The sequence below is a fragment of the Gracilinanus agilis genome, chromosome 4 (assembly GCF_016433145.1).
Source record: "Gracilinanus agilis isolate LMUSP501 chromosome 4, AgileGrace, whole genome shotgun sequence".
Taxonomy (NCBI): Eukaryota; Metazoa; Chordata; class Mammalia; order Didelphimorphia; family Didelphidae; genus Gracilinanus; species Gracilinanus agilis.
This window is the reverse complement of record NC_058133.1, coordinates 519,899,625-519,918,521: the sequence shown is the minus strand read 5'-3', so window position 1 is coordinate 519,918,521 and position 18,897 is coordinate 519,899,625. Positions and strand designations below refer to the sequence as shown.

The 18,897-nt window shown below is 62.3% G+C and overlaps 1 protein-coding gene across 1 annotated transcript in view; it reads left to right on the top strand.

The window, feature by feature from the left end:
* The window catches only part of HDAC4 (histone deacetylase 4), a 92,707-nt gene that overhangs the window by 7,531 nt on the left and 66,279 nt on the right, over positions 1-18,897 (top strand). The window contains exons 2-5 of the mRNA XM_044675696.1: positions 14,487-14,558; positions 14,728-14,819; positions 14,971-15,080; positions 17,875-17,998. Of these exons, the coding sequence (XP_044531631.1) occupies positions 14,487-14,558; positions 14,728-14,819; positions 14,971-15,080; positions 17,875-17,998 (398 nt within the window). The remainder of the gene's footprint in view (positions 1-14,486; positions 14,559-14,727; positions 14,820-14,970; positions 15,081-17,874; positions 17,999-18,897) is intronic.

The window sequence follows — 18,897 nt, the reverse complement described above, 5'->3', positions numbered from 1 at the left end:
CCCCCCGAGCCCCCCGGACCGGCCCCCCCAGACCGGCCCCCCCAGCCTCTCTGCTCCCAGGTGTTTGCTTATGGAGCACCTGCTGAGCCTCCCGGCGGCACACAGCTCCGGGGGGGCACCAGCATTTCCCCCCAATGCCCCGCCCCGCACCCTTGCCCAGGGTTCCGGGGGGCTGACCGCCGGGCACGCGGGGGAGGGGCAGGGGGCGCCCTGTGTCTCCCCTCGGCCTTTCCTGCCTGTGTCCACATCATTTCTGGCAGTTGGCGAGGGGCCCGCGTGAACCCCTGATTGTCAGAAGCCCCCGCTCTGCTCTGCTCCCCAAATCCCAACCTGCCCCCTGAGGGAGCCCCGAGGATGCCAGGAAGGGAGGGGGGTCCTGCGGCCCCCAAAGCCAGGCCCGGGGGATGGTGGAGCCCGAGAGGCGGCAGGGAGGGAGCATGCCTGGGGCGGAGCGGGCAGGTCCTCCTCTCGGGCCACCTGCATCCAGGGGGGGCGAGGACGCTCCGGCCTCCGCGGGGGCCCCGCTTTTCGGGGTGACGGGGGTGTCGGTCCCTGAAGGCGACCACCAGGCTTTCTTTCCTCCCCTTCTGTTTGCGCCAACCACCGGCCGGGGGACGGCCTCTGCCCCCCTCTTTGCCTTCGCTCTGCAGGGCCGGGGCAGCGGGGGCGGGGAGGCCACTGAAGCGAGAGGCCGGAGGCCGTCCCGGGCCTGGGCAGGAATGCAGGAACTCAGCCGTCCGGCCTCTTCCTCCAATTGTTTTGCCTCAGGGTGGTGCCCGGCTCGGACCTGCCCTTGGCCGGAGGCTCCTCTCTGGCTGCCGGGAGGACAAAGCGAGTCACGAGCCGTCCAGGGGCTGCGGCCGGCCGGCCTGGGGGTGGCGAGTGACCCTGCTCGGCCCTCGCAGGGCTGACCCGGAGATCCTGGCCCGGCACACGGGGGCATCCGGAGACGCTCCAGGCCAGACACCCGGGTGGGGGTGCCACTGGCTCCTGGGACACCCCCACGAGGAGAGGCCCCCCCGCACCCCCAATCCACCGAGTCACCCAGGCCGGAACCTGGACCTTCCCTGCCCCGAGCCTGCACTCTCAGGCCTCAGTTTCCTTCTCTGTAAAGTGGACCTCCGGGCCTTTGGGCCGCTTCCTCCCCTCCATCCCCGCAGCCTTCCTCAGAGGCCGCCCCTCCGCTCCCTCTAGCTCTGGGGCTCGCCCAGCCCACCCCCAGGAGAGGCCTTCAGGGCCCAAAGACGCCCCCGCAGTGCCCCGGGCGGGCGGCCCAGCCAGCCGGCTTCCTTTGGGCCTCCCCGGCCTGGCCGGCAGCCTCTGCCCTGACGTGCTTCTCCTGGCCGCGCCGCCGCTCCCCAGACCGCCCGTCGGCCGTTCGAGCTCTCTGGGGGGCCCGAGCAGACGCTCCCCCTCAGGAAGGGCCCACCGAGCACGGAGATGCCCCCAGCACCCCGACGGCCTGCTTCGTGGCCCCCCGACGGGTTAGCCCGGCCTCTGGCGTTAGGGCTGGGCAGGGCCAGTGACGATGGGGCTGCAGCCTCCGGCCCGCTGACCATCTTCCTCGAGCTCCACCTCGCTGGCTCGGCCTCCCCAGGGGGCAGGACGGGGGGGGGGTTCTGGCCAGCCGCGCCCTCGGGTGGCCCCACGGACGTCCCGAGGCTTCTCCCAGAGGGGGTCGGAGCAGCGGCCGACGGGTCGAAGGACGGTCGGACTTCTTGGTCTGGTTGGCACCCGTGGGTGCGGCGGGTCCCGCCATCCCTTTGGCAGAGTGACCAGAGCGGCCCCTGGCCCTGCCGGCCCTTCCTGTGCTTTTCCCCGTCGCTCGGGCTCTGCCGCGCCGGCAGATTCCGTCTCCCACCTTCGCCGTCTCCGTAGGAGGAGCCACAGCGGCGGGCACTGACGGGCCCCGGGAAGATGGCGGAGCTTCTCCATCCATGACGGCATCGGCTCAGCCTTCTGGCAGGGGTGTGGCAGGTGGGGGCCCCCAGAGGGGCCGCGTGACCGTGAGCAGCTCCGGGAGGCCTTCACGACGCCCGCGGGCAGAGGAGAGGCCAGGCTCGGCGCGGTCTGGACGTCGGGGCCCGGCCGGCGGCTCTCCCTCTGGGGGGCCGGGTGGGCTTTCCCCCGGGCTGGCCGCTCGGCCTCTTGCTCCGGCGGATCCCTGCAGAGGCTGGCCTGGCCCTGGCCTTGGGGGGCTGCTTTGCCTTGGCAGTGCCCACCTCTGGGGGCTGGTGCTTCACCACAGGAGAAACGGATGTGTGTGCCCGTGTGTGTCTGGTTGTATGTGTCACGTATGTGCCCACTGTGTGCCTGTCTCTGTGCCCATGTGCTGTGTGCTTGTATGTGTTGTGTGTGCCCACTGCGGGCGTCTGTGTCTCTGTGCCTGTGCATGGGTGTGCTTGTATGTGGCGTGTGCGTGTCTCTGTGTGCCCATGCACACGTATGTGCGCACACAGACAAGAACTTGCCCCTGGGGGGAGGCTGACCTTCACTGGGGACGTCTCTGCTCAAGTCTGGAACGTTCTGTCCTGCTGGTCAGTGAAGGCCCAGCCCTCGGCGGACCATGGACTTAGGACTGTGGATATTGTCCCCATTTTGCAGATGAATAAATGGAGGGACCCGTGGAGGGTCAGCTGGCAAACGCCTGAACTGAGATTTGAACCCTGCTCTTCAGTCTCCAGAGGCCGCCGTGCCTTCCCCTCGGGGCTCCATGGAAATCGCTCAGGCCTGGGGCCCCGGCTTGGGGGGAGGCTTTGCTCCCCTGGTGGCAGACGGGGAGGACTGGCGGTCGAGAGTCTCCTGACTTCAGGAAATCCGCTGTTGCTACCCCCGAGCCCCAGAGAGTAAGAGCTGGGCGGGCACTTCCACGAGTGAATGTCGGGGGGTTCCGTGGCCTTCAGGGTTGGGGGCTTTATTTTTGGGTGCTCCTCTTCCCAGGACCCAGCTGGACTCAGTGGGCATTTGTGGGTCCCTCTCGAAGCAGCCGCCCCCCAAATCCTTGCTTGTGGTGATTCCAGGGGCAATGCCATCCCCTCAGAGAGATGCCCCTCACCCACTGCGGCCAGAGGAGATGGCCCGGGAGAACGTGGCACCCTCCTGGTGGCTGTTTCCAGCTGGCAGTGCCCCCTGGAATGCCAGGCCTTTCCCTTGCTTCCTAGGTGGCCCATTCAGGGCTTCTGTGTCAGAGCCTTCGGGATCCTCACCTTGTGCCCACGGTGCCCCGGGGCCCTGCCAGGCTTCTTGCCGAGTAAACTTAGCTTTGGGGGAAGAACCAGCAAGTCAGCCATAAGGAGGAGAGGATGGGCGGGCACTGGGCCACGGCCCGCCACTCGGGCCTCTGAGGCTGGTGGAGCCCCCCTTTAGGGTTCTCGACAGTGACCTGCCTCCCTGGAGGGGGACACAGAGGCCCCATTTATGGATTAGAGGTTGGTGTGGGGCAGGACCCTTAGAGCCCAGCCAGGCCAGGATCCCCATTTTACAAAGGAGTAAACTGAGGCCAAAGAAGTTCTTTGGTCTGAGTTGTAGACAGACGGGGGAGGAGGCCTCCAAGCTTGTACCCATTTAGCAGATGAGCAGGCTCCAGCCTGGGGCAGGGGACAGTCAGAAGATGGCCTGGAGGTTAAAGCTGGAGGCTTGATTAAAGCTAGTGGAGGGATTGGGCCAGGTGTTCACCCAGAACCGGGTCTGGTTCCAAGGAGAAAAAAGGACAAACGAGTCACGGAGGGAGGCCCCAGTCCCTGCCCAGGAGGGCCATACAAGGCCGTGGAGGGCCGGGCCGGCCTGCCCCCATTGGGGGAGAACCAAGGCCTCGGGACTGAAGTTCTCTCATTTCTCTGTTGCTTCTTCGGCCTCGCTGCCTCCTTGGGCCTCCCGTTTGACCGTACTTTCTGTGGAGAGAGCCGCGGGCACTCGTGCCACCTGGGACCGAAGGCCCCGCACGGCTTCGTCTTCACGGCGAAGGCCCGGCTGCCCAGCTGTCGCCGCCCTCCTGGCCCTCCGTGCAGGCCCCCCTGAGCTCGGGGCGGGGGAGAAAGCAGGGGAGGCCCGTCGCCCCGGGCCGAAATCGAGAGGCGGCCGTGGCCGCCGTCTTCTTCCCGGACTGGCACGAAGGTGCCGTCGATTGTGAAGCCGCGTCTTCGTTAGCCGTCGGTCATACGATTCGTTCTTTCACGAAGAACCATCTCGGCCTCGTACGAGGCCCATCTGGGGGGAAGCACCGCCTCGGCTCGCGCCTGAATGGCCAAAGGAAGAGTCGAGAACCGTCGCCGACTGGCTTCGGTCCGGGAGAGGCATCGCTGGTGCTCCGAGACCTGAGACCCGGATGGATCGCTGGATCAGTGATGGACAGGGGGACGGACGGACAGAAAGAAGGACACGTACTCCACAGTTGGGGAAGAAGCATCTGGGACATGAAGGGCCGGGTGGGCAGGCGGGCGGGCAGGTGGGCGGGCAGGCCACTGCTTCATATTGGCTGCACTAGGTCCGGGTGAAGGGTTAGAACCGAGGTTGGCAGGCAGGTAGGAGGGGGCGGGATCGCCGAGCCGGACAGGGCTCAGCTCAGAGGGCATAGCTGGGTCCAGGAATGCTGGCTGGGGCTGCTCCAGGCTGCTCTGCTCTTCTCTCATGGCCAGAGCCAGCTGTGCCATCAGCATGGGCTCTGGTATTGGGCACGGGCGGGGCTGTTGGCACGGGGGGAGTCGTTGGACTCTCCTCTCCCCCTCCCCCCAGCTTCCTTGCCCCTCGCCCTTTGGGTCAGCCTCTCTCGCCTTCTCCGCCGGCCTCTCGCCAAGCAGAGCAGCCCCCTCTGGATGAGACATCGTTGTTTCTGTTCTCCCAAGTGAGACTGGCTTTGCGTTTTGTGCCAGCCTGCTGGCCCGGCGCCTCTCTGGAGGAAGCTCCTCGAAGGCAGGAGTTCTTTGTCCCTGGTCTGGGCGGCCTCAACGACTCGGCCCTCTTGGTCCAAGGGTTGTCCTAGCACGTGGACGAGAGAGGAAGGAGGCGTTGGGATGGCCGAGAGAGGGAGGGACCTTTGGGGGCAGAAGGAGACACCAGGCTCGTGTGCCTCGAGGGGAAGAGGCTGAAGGGTGACGGAAGGAGGGTCCTTAGGGGGGTCACCGGGAGGCTGGGCTTGGAGGTGGGCCTCCGCCTTTTGTGTTTGCTGAGGGGCAGTGGACACGCCACCCTTTGCCCATCTGCCAAATGGGGACAGTTAATGGTGTAGCATTCGAGGCTCCTTTGGAAGATGTCCGTGTCCCTCACAGGTCATTTTTTCAGACGGGGTCCCCTCCCCAACTCCCTGCCCTCTGGTCCTTCTTGGAGATTCTCAAGTGAATTAGGCCAAGGATGCCCAGGCCCAGAGAGGACCAGTCTGTGTGTCTGAAAGAAGGTGGCGCCCACTGCTGGCCACCCTAGAGAAGCCTGGAGGAGCCCAGATACTCCCCAGGCCTCACCAGATGGGCTCAGGTGTGCTGTGGTCATCCTTGGGAGGGCCCCCGCCAGACCAGGCCCTGGACCCAGAGACTGGATGTGGGGCCTGATTTGACCTGAAATGAGCTCTGCTTGAAACGCCCGACTTCAGGGTTCAGAGAGCTTCTGGGGGGTGCCTCACAGCGGGCCCAGGTTTCCCAGAGATGCTGCCTCTGGAACTTGGGGCCTTCCTTCCCTGTCAGGAACATTCCTTGCAGCAAGCACATGTTCCGGGCTCTCCTTTGGCCTTGGCGTACTTCTCCAGGCCTGGAGGAGGTGTTCTCTGGAGGTTTCTTCTCGGGATAGAGGAAGATTTCTAGCATCATTTTTGAAAATGGGGGCTGCCCGGGGCAGCCAGGTGGCTCAGTGGGCAGAGAGCCAGACCTGGAGAGGGGTGGGGCCCCGAGCAGGTCACTTAACCCCCGCTGCCTAGCACTTGCCGCTCCTCTGCCTCAGAACAGCAATTATGTGCGGGGGTGGTGGGGGGGGTGGTGGTTAAAAACAAACAAAAAAAGTGACACCCCCCCCCCCCCGTTTGCCCCCTCCTTGGTTCGTTCACAGCTGCAAATATGGCTTCTCAGGATCAGACCAAAGGGGGAGGCTGCTGGGGAGTCTCAGGTCGAGCCCTCCTGCCTCTGCTAATAAATGGTTCTTTCAGGGTAACCCTGGCCAAGGCCTTTGTCCTCTCTGGCCCTCCATTATAGTCATCAAACAAAGTTTTGAAGGATCCCCTGGGATGTCACACCTTCTCCTTCCTGCTGAGTTCCGGGGCTGCCCTCCAGGCTTGTTTCCTAGAAGAGCTAAGATGGGCAGTTCTCTCCAGGGCCCTCCCATAAGCCTTTGGGGAACTGACTCAGAACTGGTGAAGTCAGTCGGCCTGGAGAGGTGGAGCGCCACCTCTCCGGGATGGCCCCTGGAGCCTGCGCCACTGCGGGGTCAGTCAGTGCTCGAGCTCTGTTTCTCCAAGTGGCCTTTGTGGCCAGGAGAAGCCAACTCTGCACGCAGGGTTAGGGGCACTCTTGGCTTCCGGTTCTGTAACCACCTTTGCCCATCACTCGAGCACCGCAGGCCATTGCTCGGGCTGCCCCTGGGGAACGAGGGGAAGAGAATGTCGATTTGAGACACTCATTGCTGCTTGCGGGTCGGTCATTTCAGTCATGTCCAGTTCTCCGGGGCTCCAGCTCTTGTTCCGGTTTTGTTTCTAATCCCCTGGATTTCCCCGCGTCTTCTTCTCCTTCCCAGAGAGCCTTAGATTAAAGGCTGAAAAAACTTTCACGTTCCTCTCCGCCGCCCAGTAAAACCACTGACCATATTGAAAGAAATCAGATGTTTTATCTCCTCTTTGCCATTTGTGGGCCTGACTCTGTAGCAAAGGGGGGGGGGGGGAAGGGAGCGTGTGGCCTTTTCCACTTACTGCGCCATCTGAGGGAGTGGGCAGAAAATGGGAAGCCCCCAAAGGCCTGGACTTGGCTGGCTCTACCCCTTCACACCCGCGTGCACCACCCAGTGTTTCTTTCAGAAAAGGGCATCAGGAGCTCCCGAGCTATTGGAGTCTTGTCATGGAACAGTGACCCGGGGCAGGGCACAATGGCAGATCTTGGCCTTCTTCTCTCTGGGGGCAGAGTGTGGAGGGTGCCCTGTGCCTGGCTGGTGCTGAGGTGTGTCCTGAAACCTGAGCCAACAACCAGTCTGGGCCCTGGTGGTCTGGGGCCTCCAGCCCGTCCATCCTCGTCCCCCAGGCAAGAAGCTTCTCTTCCTGTGCTTGCAGGTCCAGGGTAGGAGCTGCTCTGCCTGTGCTTGCAGGCCCAGGGTAGCACGATTCCCTGGCTCCTCCTGCTTCCGGAATGCCCGCCTAGTGGGGAAGGGGGAGGAGACAGGCCTGGCTTTCTATTTATAGCACCAGCCGCTTCAAGGTGTGCTGCTGCTGCTGCTACCCGTCTCCACAGAGCATTATCAGGTCCCTCCTTCCCTCCCTCCCCATCCAAACGGGCTTGCCACTCTAGCAGCTGCTGTCGGAGGGAGGGCAGAAGGCTGGCATCTGGCAGTCCTGGAGCAAGGCACTAAGGGAAGGGTGGAGCTGGGCAGTGGTGCCTGGGGTTGAGGTGAGGTGGGGAATTAGGGGGAGCCCCAACGCCAATTTCTAGAGGGTAGCTGCTCACTCCAGCCCCCTCTTCCTCTGTGTTCTAGATCCCCAAAGATGTGCTGGTCCTTTCAGAGAAGATTGGGGATCCAGGAGGCTTCTTTGGGGGGGCATCCTCCCCGGCTCCAGCTCAGTTGGGTGGGTTGGAGGAGGGGAGGATGCCTGCCTGGGTGCCTTTCCTTCTGAGGTCACCTCTTTCCAGGGCAAGTGTCTGCCTTCTGGAGTTGCTCCAGGGTCAGGCAGCAGAGGCCTGGACTGGACGAGGCCTTAAGCTTAGTCCAACACAGGAGGTGGCACCCTCAGGGAGAAGCTATTTGTGTGGGTCTTAGGCTGCTTTCAAGAGGGGACATGGAATCCAATCATCGATATAGGGCTCCGAATTGTGCTGCCTCCCTCTCCCCTGCCAGCCCCTTTACCCCCTTCTCTCAGTACCAGCCTCTGTGCCCCTCCTCAGGTGCCAGCTGTCCCCCTCTTTCACCTATACTTCTCACTCAGATGCCCACTTACAGCTCTGCCCCCTCCATGTTAGTGTCAGCTCCCCAAAGCCCCCCGTTTTCTGAAGACCCTCTCGGCCCCCTGTGGTGGATGCCCTCCCACCCCCACCCCCCCTGGCCTGTCTGCATCCCCCTACTCACTCTCAGCAGAGACGGGTCCTCCCCAGCAGTCCGAGTGGCGCTTGTTTGATTTTCCAAGTAGGGCAATGGGGGCGGGGGAGGGTGCCAGGATGTATGGCCCCTATGGGTGTTGGTAAGGGAGGTGTGTAGGGGAGAAAGGGCTCCCCCCCTTTCTCCTGGCTGGGTGGTGATGGTGGGCAAGTCTCCACATCTCCGAGGGCCTCCGTTTCCCACTTTGTCAAATGAGGGGTTTCAGATAAAAGGCTGAGGGGCACCCCCTTCCACGTGGGCAGAGGTGGCCCGTTCAGTCTGGTGTGCCCACAGACATGAGTCCATCCCTCCCTCCAGCCCCAGCTGGTCTTCCTGGGCCCGTGGACTTCTCCCAGAACAGTGGGTCCTCCAGACACCACAGGCTCCAAGGAGCAGCCAGGATCCTCCATCGTGTGCCCCCCCCCCTCCAGGGGCACCCTGAGGGCCAAGGAAGAAAGTTGGTGCAGAGACGATTCTGGTTACTTAGCAGCCTCCATGCCTGTGGTGGGGGTGACCAGAAGGATATGGGCACTGGCCTGGGCATGGGGGGGAGTGCCACTCGCTATCAATCTTGTTCCTCTGAGTAAAGTTATGATGACAGCGATGGTGCCCCTCATTGCCTTTCCCAGCCCCTTGCCTGACCCCACCAGGTGCTCTCAGCTGAGATCCCAGAGTGGATCTGTCTCCTCCAGACAGTGACAAAGGAAACTGAGGCAGGGCAGGGCCACCAGTGGTCAGTTTCTGAGCTTAAATTTAAGCTCAGAAAGAGGAGTCTTCCTGACTCCAGGCCTGGCACCACCCATGGTGCCACCCAACTGTCCCTCATTCCAATCTGTGCCAGGGTCAAATACAACAAAGGGCATAGACATCCCCACGCCTGTACCAAGGAAGGAGAGACGGGGAGCCCCGAGCCTTACAGAGGCAGACATGGGGGAGAGAGAGGAAGAGAGAGAGGAGATGAGCAGACAGACAGACAAAGATAGAGTCTGATTGGTGCTCCTGGATGCCAGGGTCTGTTAGTCACACTGTGGTCTCATCTTCTGGCTCCCTGCCTAATTAAAATGCCATTAGGATGCCCAGGATGCTGCCGTGCCATCCAGGGACTTAGAGAGAAAGTGGGCACAGAGTGTGTTTTTCATGGCTTTGTGGGGAACTCGGGGCCCCCCCTCCATCACCCTCCTGCCTTCACACCCAACTTTTAGATGTCCAGTGAGGAAGTGGGTAAATAAAGGCAGCCCCTGTGATTGGTAACTGGACATCTCTTGCATCTTGGCCCTAAGCCTGAGGCATTAAACAGGAAATGTTGATAGCTCAGCAAGCTTTGTGGTCTTCCCCGTGGATAGGTCTTGATGCTGAGTGTCACCCCACTGACCAGCTAGAAGCTAGAGAGTGGTCAGTACCCCCATGCCCGGGCAGCTGCCCAGATGTTCAGGTTTCTGGTCGCTCCTCTCGAGGGCTGCCCGTTTTGCCTCAGGATGGCCCTGAGTGGAAGGAAGTGCGTGTCCAGGCTTGTCCTTTGTTCTTCCCATTGGCCCAGACAGAACCCGGAAAGGAGCTCTTCCAAGGCTTGGCACTGCCTTGAGTCTTGGATTCGGTGAGGGAATGCATGCCATGGAGAAGGGTAGGGGCTCCTGGGCAGAAGCTGTGGTGGGAGCACAGAGGGCATGAGGGGCAATAAGAGGAAGGGTGGAGACAGGCGCCGATGGCTTTTCCCCACCTCCTGGGAGAATTGGCCATAGAAGGCACCTGGGAGTGCTTGATGGGGGCTTTTGGAAGGTTGACCAGAGAGGGCAAAGACAGGAAAAATATCCTGGCATAGTTGGGCAAGAGGGGATGAGGCCCTTACCCAGACCGCTAGCATGGAAGAGAGCAAAAGAAAGCTGCTGTAGGTGCTCTTTGGGGCAGCCAGGGAGATGTGCCAACCATGGTAAAGGCTGAGGCCTGGCTGGCCCCAATCCAGGCTCTGTAGGCAAGCTTGGGGGCCCCTGAGTGAATGCCAGCCTGTACATGTGCCGCACGAGGGGCCATCCATCCAGGAAAGGGGAACGTGGCAAGGGACCTTGAGAGGGATGAGGGCGGCCCCAGCATGTGTGGCAGCGGGTACTCTGGAAAGAGCAGTGTCTGGAAAGCTCCCTGGCCAGCCTGTCCAGGGGTGTGGGCTGGCTCTGCCCACCTTGGGGGGGTCTCAATCAGTCTGCATGCAGGAGTACTTTGTCCACAGGGGCTGGATTAGTCTTTCCAGTCTAGTTTTGTGGGGGCTGATGAACCTTTTTATTATTTTTTTATTTTAAATTTTATTTTTTAGAAAAATTTTCCATAGTTCCATGATTCATGTTCTTACTTTCCCCTTCACCCCCCTTCATCACCTCCCCTCCCATAGTCGTCATGCATTTCCACTGGTTTTAAAATGTGTCATCGATCAAGACCTATTTCCATATTATTGATAGTTACATTGGTGTGGTCGTTTTGAGTTATGTCCGCATCAACCCATGTGATCAAGCAGTTGTTTTTCTTCTGCATTTCTGCTCCCACAGTTCTTTCTCTGGATGTGGATAGAGTTCTTTCTCGTAAGTCCCTCAGAATTGTCCTGGGTCATTGCATTGCTGCTAGTAGCAAAGTCAGTTATGTTCGATTGTGCCACAATGTATCCATCTCTGTGTACAATGTTCTCCTGGTTCTGCTCCTTTCACTCTGCATCAGTTCTTGGAGGTCTTTCCAGTTCACATGGAATTCCTCCAGTTCATTATTCCTTTGAGCACAATAGTATTCCATCACCAGAAGACACCACAGTTTGTTCAGCCATTCCCCAACTGAAGGGCAGACCCTCGTTTTCCAGTTGTTTTTTTTTCCCACCATAAAGAGTGCGGCTTTGAATATTTTTGTACAAGTCTGTTTATCTATGATCTCTTTGGGGTACAAACCCAGCAATGGTGTGGCTGGATCAAAGTTGTGATGGGCATTTTTAAAGGCTGGAGAGCTCTGGGCACCTATTGGGGCCGTCTTCTGCAGCCAGCCTTTCTGTGGGTGCCCCTCTGCACTTTTACACGTTCGTCATCCCCCTGCAGGATGTAAGGCCTGGGAGAGGGAGATGGGATTGTTGCATTCTCTGTGCTTCGGTCCTCGGGGCCAAAATTCCTGCCTGATGGATTGATTTGTGGGGAGCTGGCAATGTCTGGGGCTGTCATGAAGGCCGGCAAGGAAAGAGGTCGTAAGTGACGTCTGGTCAGCTCTGGGGGTGCTGGGGATGGGATTTAGGGTGAAGGGACAGGATGGCAGGATTCTAGGTTTCATTTGATGGTCTGACTTTACACATGAGGAAACTGAGGCCCACAGAAGTGGTGACTCCCCCAGGACCCCCCAGGGAAGAAGCCTCAGCAGCTGGCTTTGACTTTCTCTCCAAAGCCTGGGGCCCAGCATGATCTTGGCCTCAGTCTCCATGGAGGGGCCAGGCTTTGCCTGCCTTGAGCCTCCATGCATCCTCCATTGCCTTCTGACTGGGTATCCTCCTGGGTCAGGGGAACGGCAGACCCCGTAGCGCCCTGTGGGTGAAGAAGCCTCTGTGTCTTTCCTGCCATCTTTGGGGCCGCCGACGTTCAGACGCGGGCAGTCGGATTGAACCTTCCTGTTTTCTCCTCCAAGAAGGGTCCGGTTTCTCCCAGTGCCTGTGGTGTGAGCGTGGTCATTGTCCTCGTGGCTGGAGGCTTGGATGTCAACCGTGCAGACCCAATAGAGTCACCAGAGCAAGTACCTTCCCCAGCAGCGGACATCTCTCCACCTTTGGCCTGGAGACCTCCAGGAGGAGGCTGCAGCATCCAGAGGCAGCCTCAGACCCTTGAGAGTATCTATCCCTCCTGCCATCTGCCCAGGAACGGGCATCTTCTGCATGGCATCCACGACTCTTCCCCTTGTTACAGAGGAGGCACTCAGCCTCTCACTCAAGGCTCTCCTCTCCCCGGCCGACCCTGTGAGGGTCATTGCTGGGGTCTTTCTCTGGTCTGGCTGTCCAGCTGTCAGAGCAAGCTTTTGGAACCCCTTGAAAGCAGACAAGTGCCACAAACTGGGACTCGATTCTGATGGCCCTGTCAACGGGCAAGACGTTGTGAAGAAGGTGAGGAGAGATGGTGGGAAGATGGCTGAAACCAAGAAGGGTGCCCTCCGGCTGTGCCCAGGCATCAGCTGGCACATGCGGCACCATGTGGGCGCTCGGGGCCCTTGCAGCCCCCGTGAGACCAAAAAACAAAGACTTTTCAAAATCATATCCTGTCCTCTTCTCTGTGGTCTTGCCTTGCTCCAGACCTGTGGCATTTGGGTCCCTTTTCCGTTGGTATGAGGCCTCCGCAGACACGGGCACACAGGCTTGACCACTGTCTTCCTGCCTGGAGGAATGGCCGGGGCAGTACTGAGGAGGACCCGGATGAAGCCTCCCCTGCCCTGCAGGCAGATGCTCGTTCCTCTGGGGTGTCTCTAGGAGTGCGGGGAGACCCTGGCTGCGTGGGGGGGGGCTGATTGGAGGCATCCCTGCCCTTTAGAGACGAAGGCCTTTTGGAAAGCCAGGCTGCTGCGGACTCGCCTAGAGCCCCCCCACATCTCCTGCCTCCTTGCTGGATTTCTGTGCCGAGGTCACTGCCACGTCTCAGGGCCTGCTCTTCCTCCCTGACCCGCACCAGTGTCCGAGGCAGGCCGGAGCCGATTTTAATGGAAAGGGATTGGGAACGAGCTGAGGGCATGAGGTGGCCTGCCTAGGCCTGGCCGCCTCCTGGGCCTCATTTAAAGAGGGATGATTCGTTTCTTGAAGAGCCTTTGGCTTTGGCCTGGGGCCCAGCGGGATCCCCGCATCGCAGGGACGGCTGCCATCTGTCACCTGGAAAAGGACACCCAGACGAGCTGGCCCCACAGAGAGAAAACCAAGCCCGGGGTCTAGGCGGCCCTCTGCCCCCTTGGCGAGGCCCTTTCCCTTTGGGATGCCCACGTGACGCGTGGTGGCGGCGCTGGCTCAGAGGCTGGCTGGCTTCTTTCCTTTCTCTGCCCATCGGCCCCCATGACATTGTGGGGAGCCCAGCAGGACTTTCGGGCCTTTCCCAGCGTGTCCTGGTCCCGGGGCTGCCAGGCCGGGATGTCGGGTGGCTCTGAATACTTCGGGGAATCCACGAACTGCTCGTGGTGGAGGCAGTTTTGTTTGCTGCTGCTCAGCTGCGTCTGTCTTTCTTTTTCTGCGAGTCTGTCCTGCCAGCTCACCGGAGGGCCGGCTCGGACACCCGGCAGGCGACGTTTTGTTTCCCGTTTCCTTTCCTCGGCCCCCTTGTCTGTCCGTGCCGGTGCCCGCCGAGCCCTTCCTTGTCCCCGGCCTCCCTGGGAGGCCTCGGCTGTGTCCGGTGCTCGTAGTGTCACGCGGCTCTGAGTGGTCAGGGAGGGACGTGCCGCGCCGGCTCAGCCTGGGCCCTTTGGGGCTCCTTCCTTGTCCTCGGCTCTCGCTTTATTCTGCTTCGTCCAGGGCTGGCCAAGACAGAGAATGGGGGTGGCTCTGGACCGAGGCCTCCTCGGAGAGACGTCTGTCTGTCTGTCTGCTCTGCCAGGGCCCGGCCGGGGGCGCTTCTTGTACCGGCGAGAGGGAAGAAAAGGAGGCAGCCTGGGCCAAGGCGGGGAGCAGGTGCCACTGATGGCAGGAGGGAAATGTTGGGGTTCCCCCCCAGCAGCCATGACTAGGGGCCCCCTTCACAGTCAGAGCCGAAGGCCTGGGACAAATGGGAGAGACCGAGGGAGCCGGGGCTGTTCTGGAGCCGCTGACCAGGGGGGTGAGCCGGGCTCTGGCTGGAGGGAAGGCCGGAGAGCAGGAGCGGCAGCGCCGGCCGTCTCTCTTTGGGCCCGCATTACGGCGGGAGGCTCTCTCCACGCAGACAGATCTGCCAGAATCCAAACCGAGGCCACGTCCGGTCTGCCGCTCTGCCCTGTGCTGTTGTCCGGCCAGTGCTTGTGTCCAGCCTCAGGGGGCCGGCCAGGCTCAGAGGAGGGCCGAGGGCCGAGCCGGGTGTCCCACCTAGTCCTGGTGCTGAGTCTGGGTTCTCTGGACCGCTGCCGTCGGCTGGCCCGTTCAAGTCTCCCTTCCTCCACGCGAGCCTCTCGGGCCTGGCAGTCGGGAGAGGGCGTCTCCGCACTGGGAGGGCCCTCGCGGGGGTTCTGGGTGGAGCCGGGCTGGGTGACCCGTGACGAAGCTCTCCTTGTTCCCTTTTCTCCAGACGGACTTTCTGGCCGAGACCAGCCAGTGGAGCTGCTCAACCCGCCCAGAGTGAACCACATGCCCGGCGCTGGTAAGTGAGGGCGGGGCGGGCACGGCGAGGGGGGGGCCCCAAGGGCTCTGCATCCCACCTCGCACTGGGAGACCCTGGACCAGTCATTTCCCTCGTGTAGCTCCAAGCCTCTGAAGTTCCCAGAAAATGAGGGAGGTGGCCTCTGCCTGTGCCTCCCTGCCTGGCACAGGGAGGCGGGTGGCCCTGCCAGGCCCTGTGAGCGAAGCCTCGTCTCCCCTGACCAACTGCCGCTGCTGCCCCCATTTTACAGAGCTTCTTCCTGTGGGGCCAGGCAGGCGTCTCCTCAGCACAGCCCCCGGCTGGCCACTGGCCTTCTCTGCTCCGGGAGGGGGAGGGCCGTGTGTCTGTCTGTGTGTGCTATGACCTATGCCCGCCTCGGTGCCGCCTGGCTACCTTTTTCGGCCCCCCTTAGGGCGGGTCTCTGTCTCTGCCCTCCGATGCCCATCTGGGTGCCCGCAGGGCCCTGGACGGCTGCACTTGTGGGCCGCAGCCAGTCACCGAGGCCGGAGGCTGCCCGGATGGGTCAGTAGACACATATTATGCCCCCTCCGGAGCCCACGGCCTCATCCCCTGGGCAGGGATGGTCATGTGATTGGGAATCCCCCATGGAAGGAGGCCCCAGATTTGGGGAATCGGGGAAGGCTTCTTGGAGAAGGGGTATTGGCGTTGGGTTTGGCATGGCAGGCGTTGGGGTCAGCCGGGTAAATACCTGGAGGCTGGAGATGGGAGGCCGGTGTGGGTGGCCTGAAGAGCGAGCCGAGGTGGGGGGATGAAGGGCTTCCAAGGCCAGTTTGGAACCTGCCTGGGGTGGCCCTCGGCATCCCCTGGTGCTGCCCTCCTGCTGTGCCTGCTCCCGTGGCACCCTCGGGCACGCACAGGGAGCCCCTCTGGAAATAGCTTTGTCTCTGTGGGACTCATTTGTTCATCGAGGCCCTGGGAGGGGGGTAGCGGGGGGGCACCAGGCGGGCACCTTTCAGAACGTCATCTCGGGGGCCGATGGCACACGTTTCCTGCCCAGGAGCCCGTGATCCGGGTGGCCTCCACCGAGCATCTGTGGGGCAGGCGGGGGCCCCACATGGACAGAGGGGGCAGGAGGAGATGGGCACGGCGTGGAGCCCCCCCACGCCCTCACCAGGGGAAGGTAGCGGGCAGCCAGCCTCAGAACCCGCCTGTGCCAGAGGGCCGCATTGAGCTCGAGGTGGGCACTGATGAAACGGGCCTCTGGGCCCCCTCCCCCTCCATGGCATTTTGCTGGCTGTTTTACTCTAAGGAAGGACCCAGAGCGCCTCAATGTGGGCAGGGGGGATCCTGGGGTTCATGCCCTTCCCCCTGTAGCCTCCCATGCCGAAGCAGTATCCAAAGGACCCCCCCCCCATGTCTCAGCAGGTAGAAGAGTCTAGGAGGGAACTGGAGATGCCACCAAACCACCCCGAGGCTGCCAGGGGCGGGCACCGATGGCGGAGGACCCTGCCGGCTCCTCTTGCCCGGGGTCCCAAAGCCAGGGTGTCAGAGGCAGCCTAGGCCCTGGGCTTCTTCCCTTGAAGGCTGGTCTGCTCTCCCTGGTGCTCTGGCCGGGGGGCACTGTGGGCAGGAAGACTCGAGTGCGAGTCGGATGCCACCTGGCATTCCCCACTGCCTGCCTCTGTCTCCTCATCTGTGAAATGGGATGATAAGGGCCCAGTCCCTGGGATCGGGCAGAGGCTCCTGGGGGGATGGGGAGGCAGAGCCCCTCGTGGGCCGGGGTTCCCCTCACTTCCTCCTGCTTGGGCCCAGCCCCCCCCTCACCACAGGGCCCTGAATGGGGTCTTTGTGGCTGCTGACGTCACTTGGCGGAGAGTATTGATTTGTTCTCAAGGCAGAGCCGGCCATGCAGCCTCCGGGGAATAGAGGCCCTTTTTGTTGGGTTGTCCTGACCCCCGGGGAGAGGCCGCGGGGGGTTAGGACCCCGGCGAGGCCCGCCCCGTCTGACGCACCAGGCTGGGAATGGGCCGAACCATCATCGGAGGGGCAGGGGCTGACTCCCCCGGGGGGCCTGCCCAGGCTGTGTGTCCATGTGCGGCCTCTTCCGGAGCTTCCTCTGTGGCTGGCACCAGGGCCCAAAAGAGATGCCCTGCCTAGAGGGGTGCCCCCTTGTCAGTGCCAGCCCCCCGCTGTGGCCCTGACGGGGCATGGTCAGGGGGCTGCAGCCACCCTTGTGCAGCCACTTGGGCCTGCCCAGCTGACCCGCGACACCACGCTCAGAGGCCGGTGTTTCCTTGGTGCACCTCCATGATGGCGCTGGGCAGAGTTTGCCCCTTTCCTGGTGAGCGCCTGCTCTTCCTGGGGCTTGGGGGATCCAGGAGGTGGGTGCAAAGTTTGGGAGTCAGGGAGGCTGGGCACACTCCCTGCCCGCAGCTTGAGCTGCCCTGCTGGAGGTTCTGTCCAGGGAGTGCTGGCCTGGGCACTGTGCGGGCATTGGGTCTGACCAGAGGGCAATGGGCCACGTGTGAAAGCAGCCTAAGGCCACCCTCGGGCATACTGGGGCACACAGACACCCCCAGGAAGAACCTGGCGCCCCTTGTGCACACCAGCCCAGCTTTGTGGGGTGCGGGGGGTGCCTGCCGAGGCCTGGGCCCTGTTGGGCACAGGCAGAGGAGGGGCAGGGGCTGGTGAATGGGGCATCATGTCTGTTGAGGGCAGGGCACGCTGCTGCCACCTTACCTGAGCCTCGGGCTGCTGGGCAGAAGCATTCACAGGGACTGCGGGCTGGGGAAGACTCAGTAGCAACCAGGAACATTGGTGGGGCTCTCTGCAAACTCGTGCCTGTGCCTCCCGTTAGGGCTTCTGCTCCTCTTCTCCTCCTCTAGACCCTCCCCTTCTGTCCGAGGCCAGGCCATGGGGATTTGGTGCCTGTGGCTAGATTTGAACCCAGGACCTCCCAACTCCAGGCCTGGCTTGCTGTCCACTGGGCCCCCCAGTAGTCCCTCCTTTCCCTAGCACTGCCCTCTGCCTAGTGACTGACGGCCTCTTGGGTAAGCGCTAATGCTTGCTGGGCACTGCAGAGGTGCTACTGCAATCCCCATTTTATAGACAAAGAAACTGAGGCAAACACACTGCAGTGACTTGCCCAGGATCACGCAGCACCTCCGTGTCTGGGCTGCCTGGCCTGGCATGCTTCACTGTGCCACCGACTGCCCAGGAAAGGCTGAGAAAGACGTGCCTGGGGGTGGCCAGACGCCTTCCTGAAGGGGCCGCTGGTGGGCACACGGGCTGGGATGGCTCGCCGCGGGGTTGGCTCAGGGGGTCGGCTGGGACTGGCATTGCGGAGTCCTTGTAGGTGGCGGAGCGAGCTTCAGAGTGCCCACCTGACCAGCATTGGCAGCTCCTTCCTGGGCACCCTCAGCTTGGCACCTGGGACGAAGCTGCCGCATCTTCACTGTGGCACGGGCAACAGAGTGCTGGTGTGGAGGTCTGCCTCGAAATGCCAACGGGCAAGGCTGGCACCCCTTCTGGGAGGCTGTGCCATCCTGCCAGCGCCACCATCCACTGCCTCCGCTGAGCCATTGGAAACAGTCCCTGGGAGGCACTGACCTGTTGGGCAGAGGCTGAGGGCCCGGAGCGCCGGAGCCGCCCTGGGGTGGGTGAGGAGGTGCCCACGTAGCCCCGCCCACTGGGAGAAGCGCCTTCCGCCCGGCGCCCTTTGGCTTCCTCGGGTGAGGCAGCGTCTTTCTCTGTTCCTGTTGGGTCATTTTAGCTCAGTGGCGCTCTCCGCGGCACCTCGGGAAACGGAGGCGATGAGGGAAGGGACTTAGCCAGGGTCACACAGCTCGAGTCTGAGGCACAGTTGAACTCGGGCCCAGGCCCAGCGCCCCCTCCACAGCCCAGTTTCCAGTTTCCAGGGACTTCAGTGCCCGCCCGCCTGCCCTTCCCCCTCATGGCTTTCGCTCTTGTGCCAATGCCGGGCCCCCCAGAGGTGTGCCGGCCCGGCCAGGGCTCTCGCTCGCCATTTCCTGGAAGCCGCCCCCGGTACCACCGCAGGAACCCTGCCCAGGTACCCCGGCTCCGCTGGGCCCTCGGCTGCCATCTTGCCTGGTGCCTTCTCTTCCCTTCCCAGCCCCCGCCAGCTGGAGAGAATGGGGGGGCGGTGAGGCGGGCACGTGCTCCTACCGCCCCCCCCCAGACCGTGGGGCACCTTAGAGAGGCCGGGATGCCGCCCGCTGTGCTGAGCCGTCCCACTTCCTTTGGGGGAAACCAGGCCAGCCGCTGCTCCATCTGGGCCTCAGCCCGAGGTCCCTGGGGGGCCGCGCCAGCCCCGCCCCCCGCAGTCACCTGACCCTTCCTGTCTCTCTCTTGGCCCTGC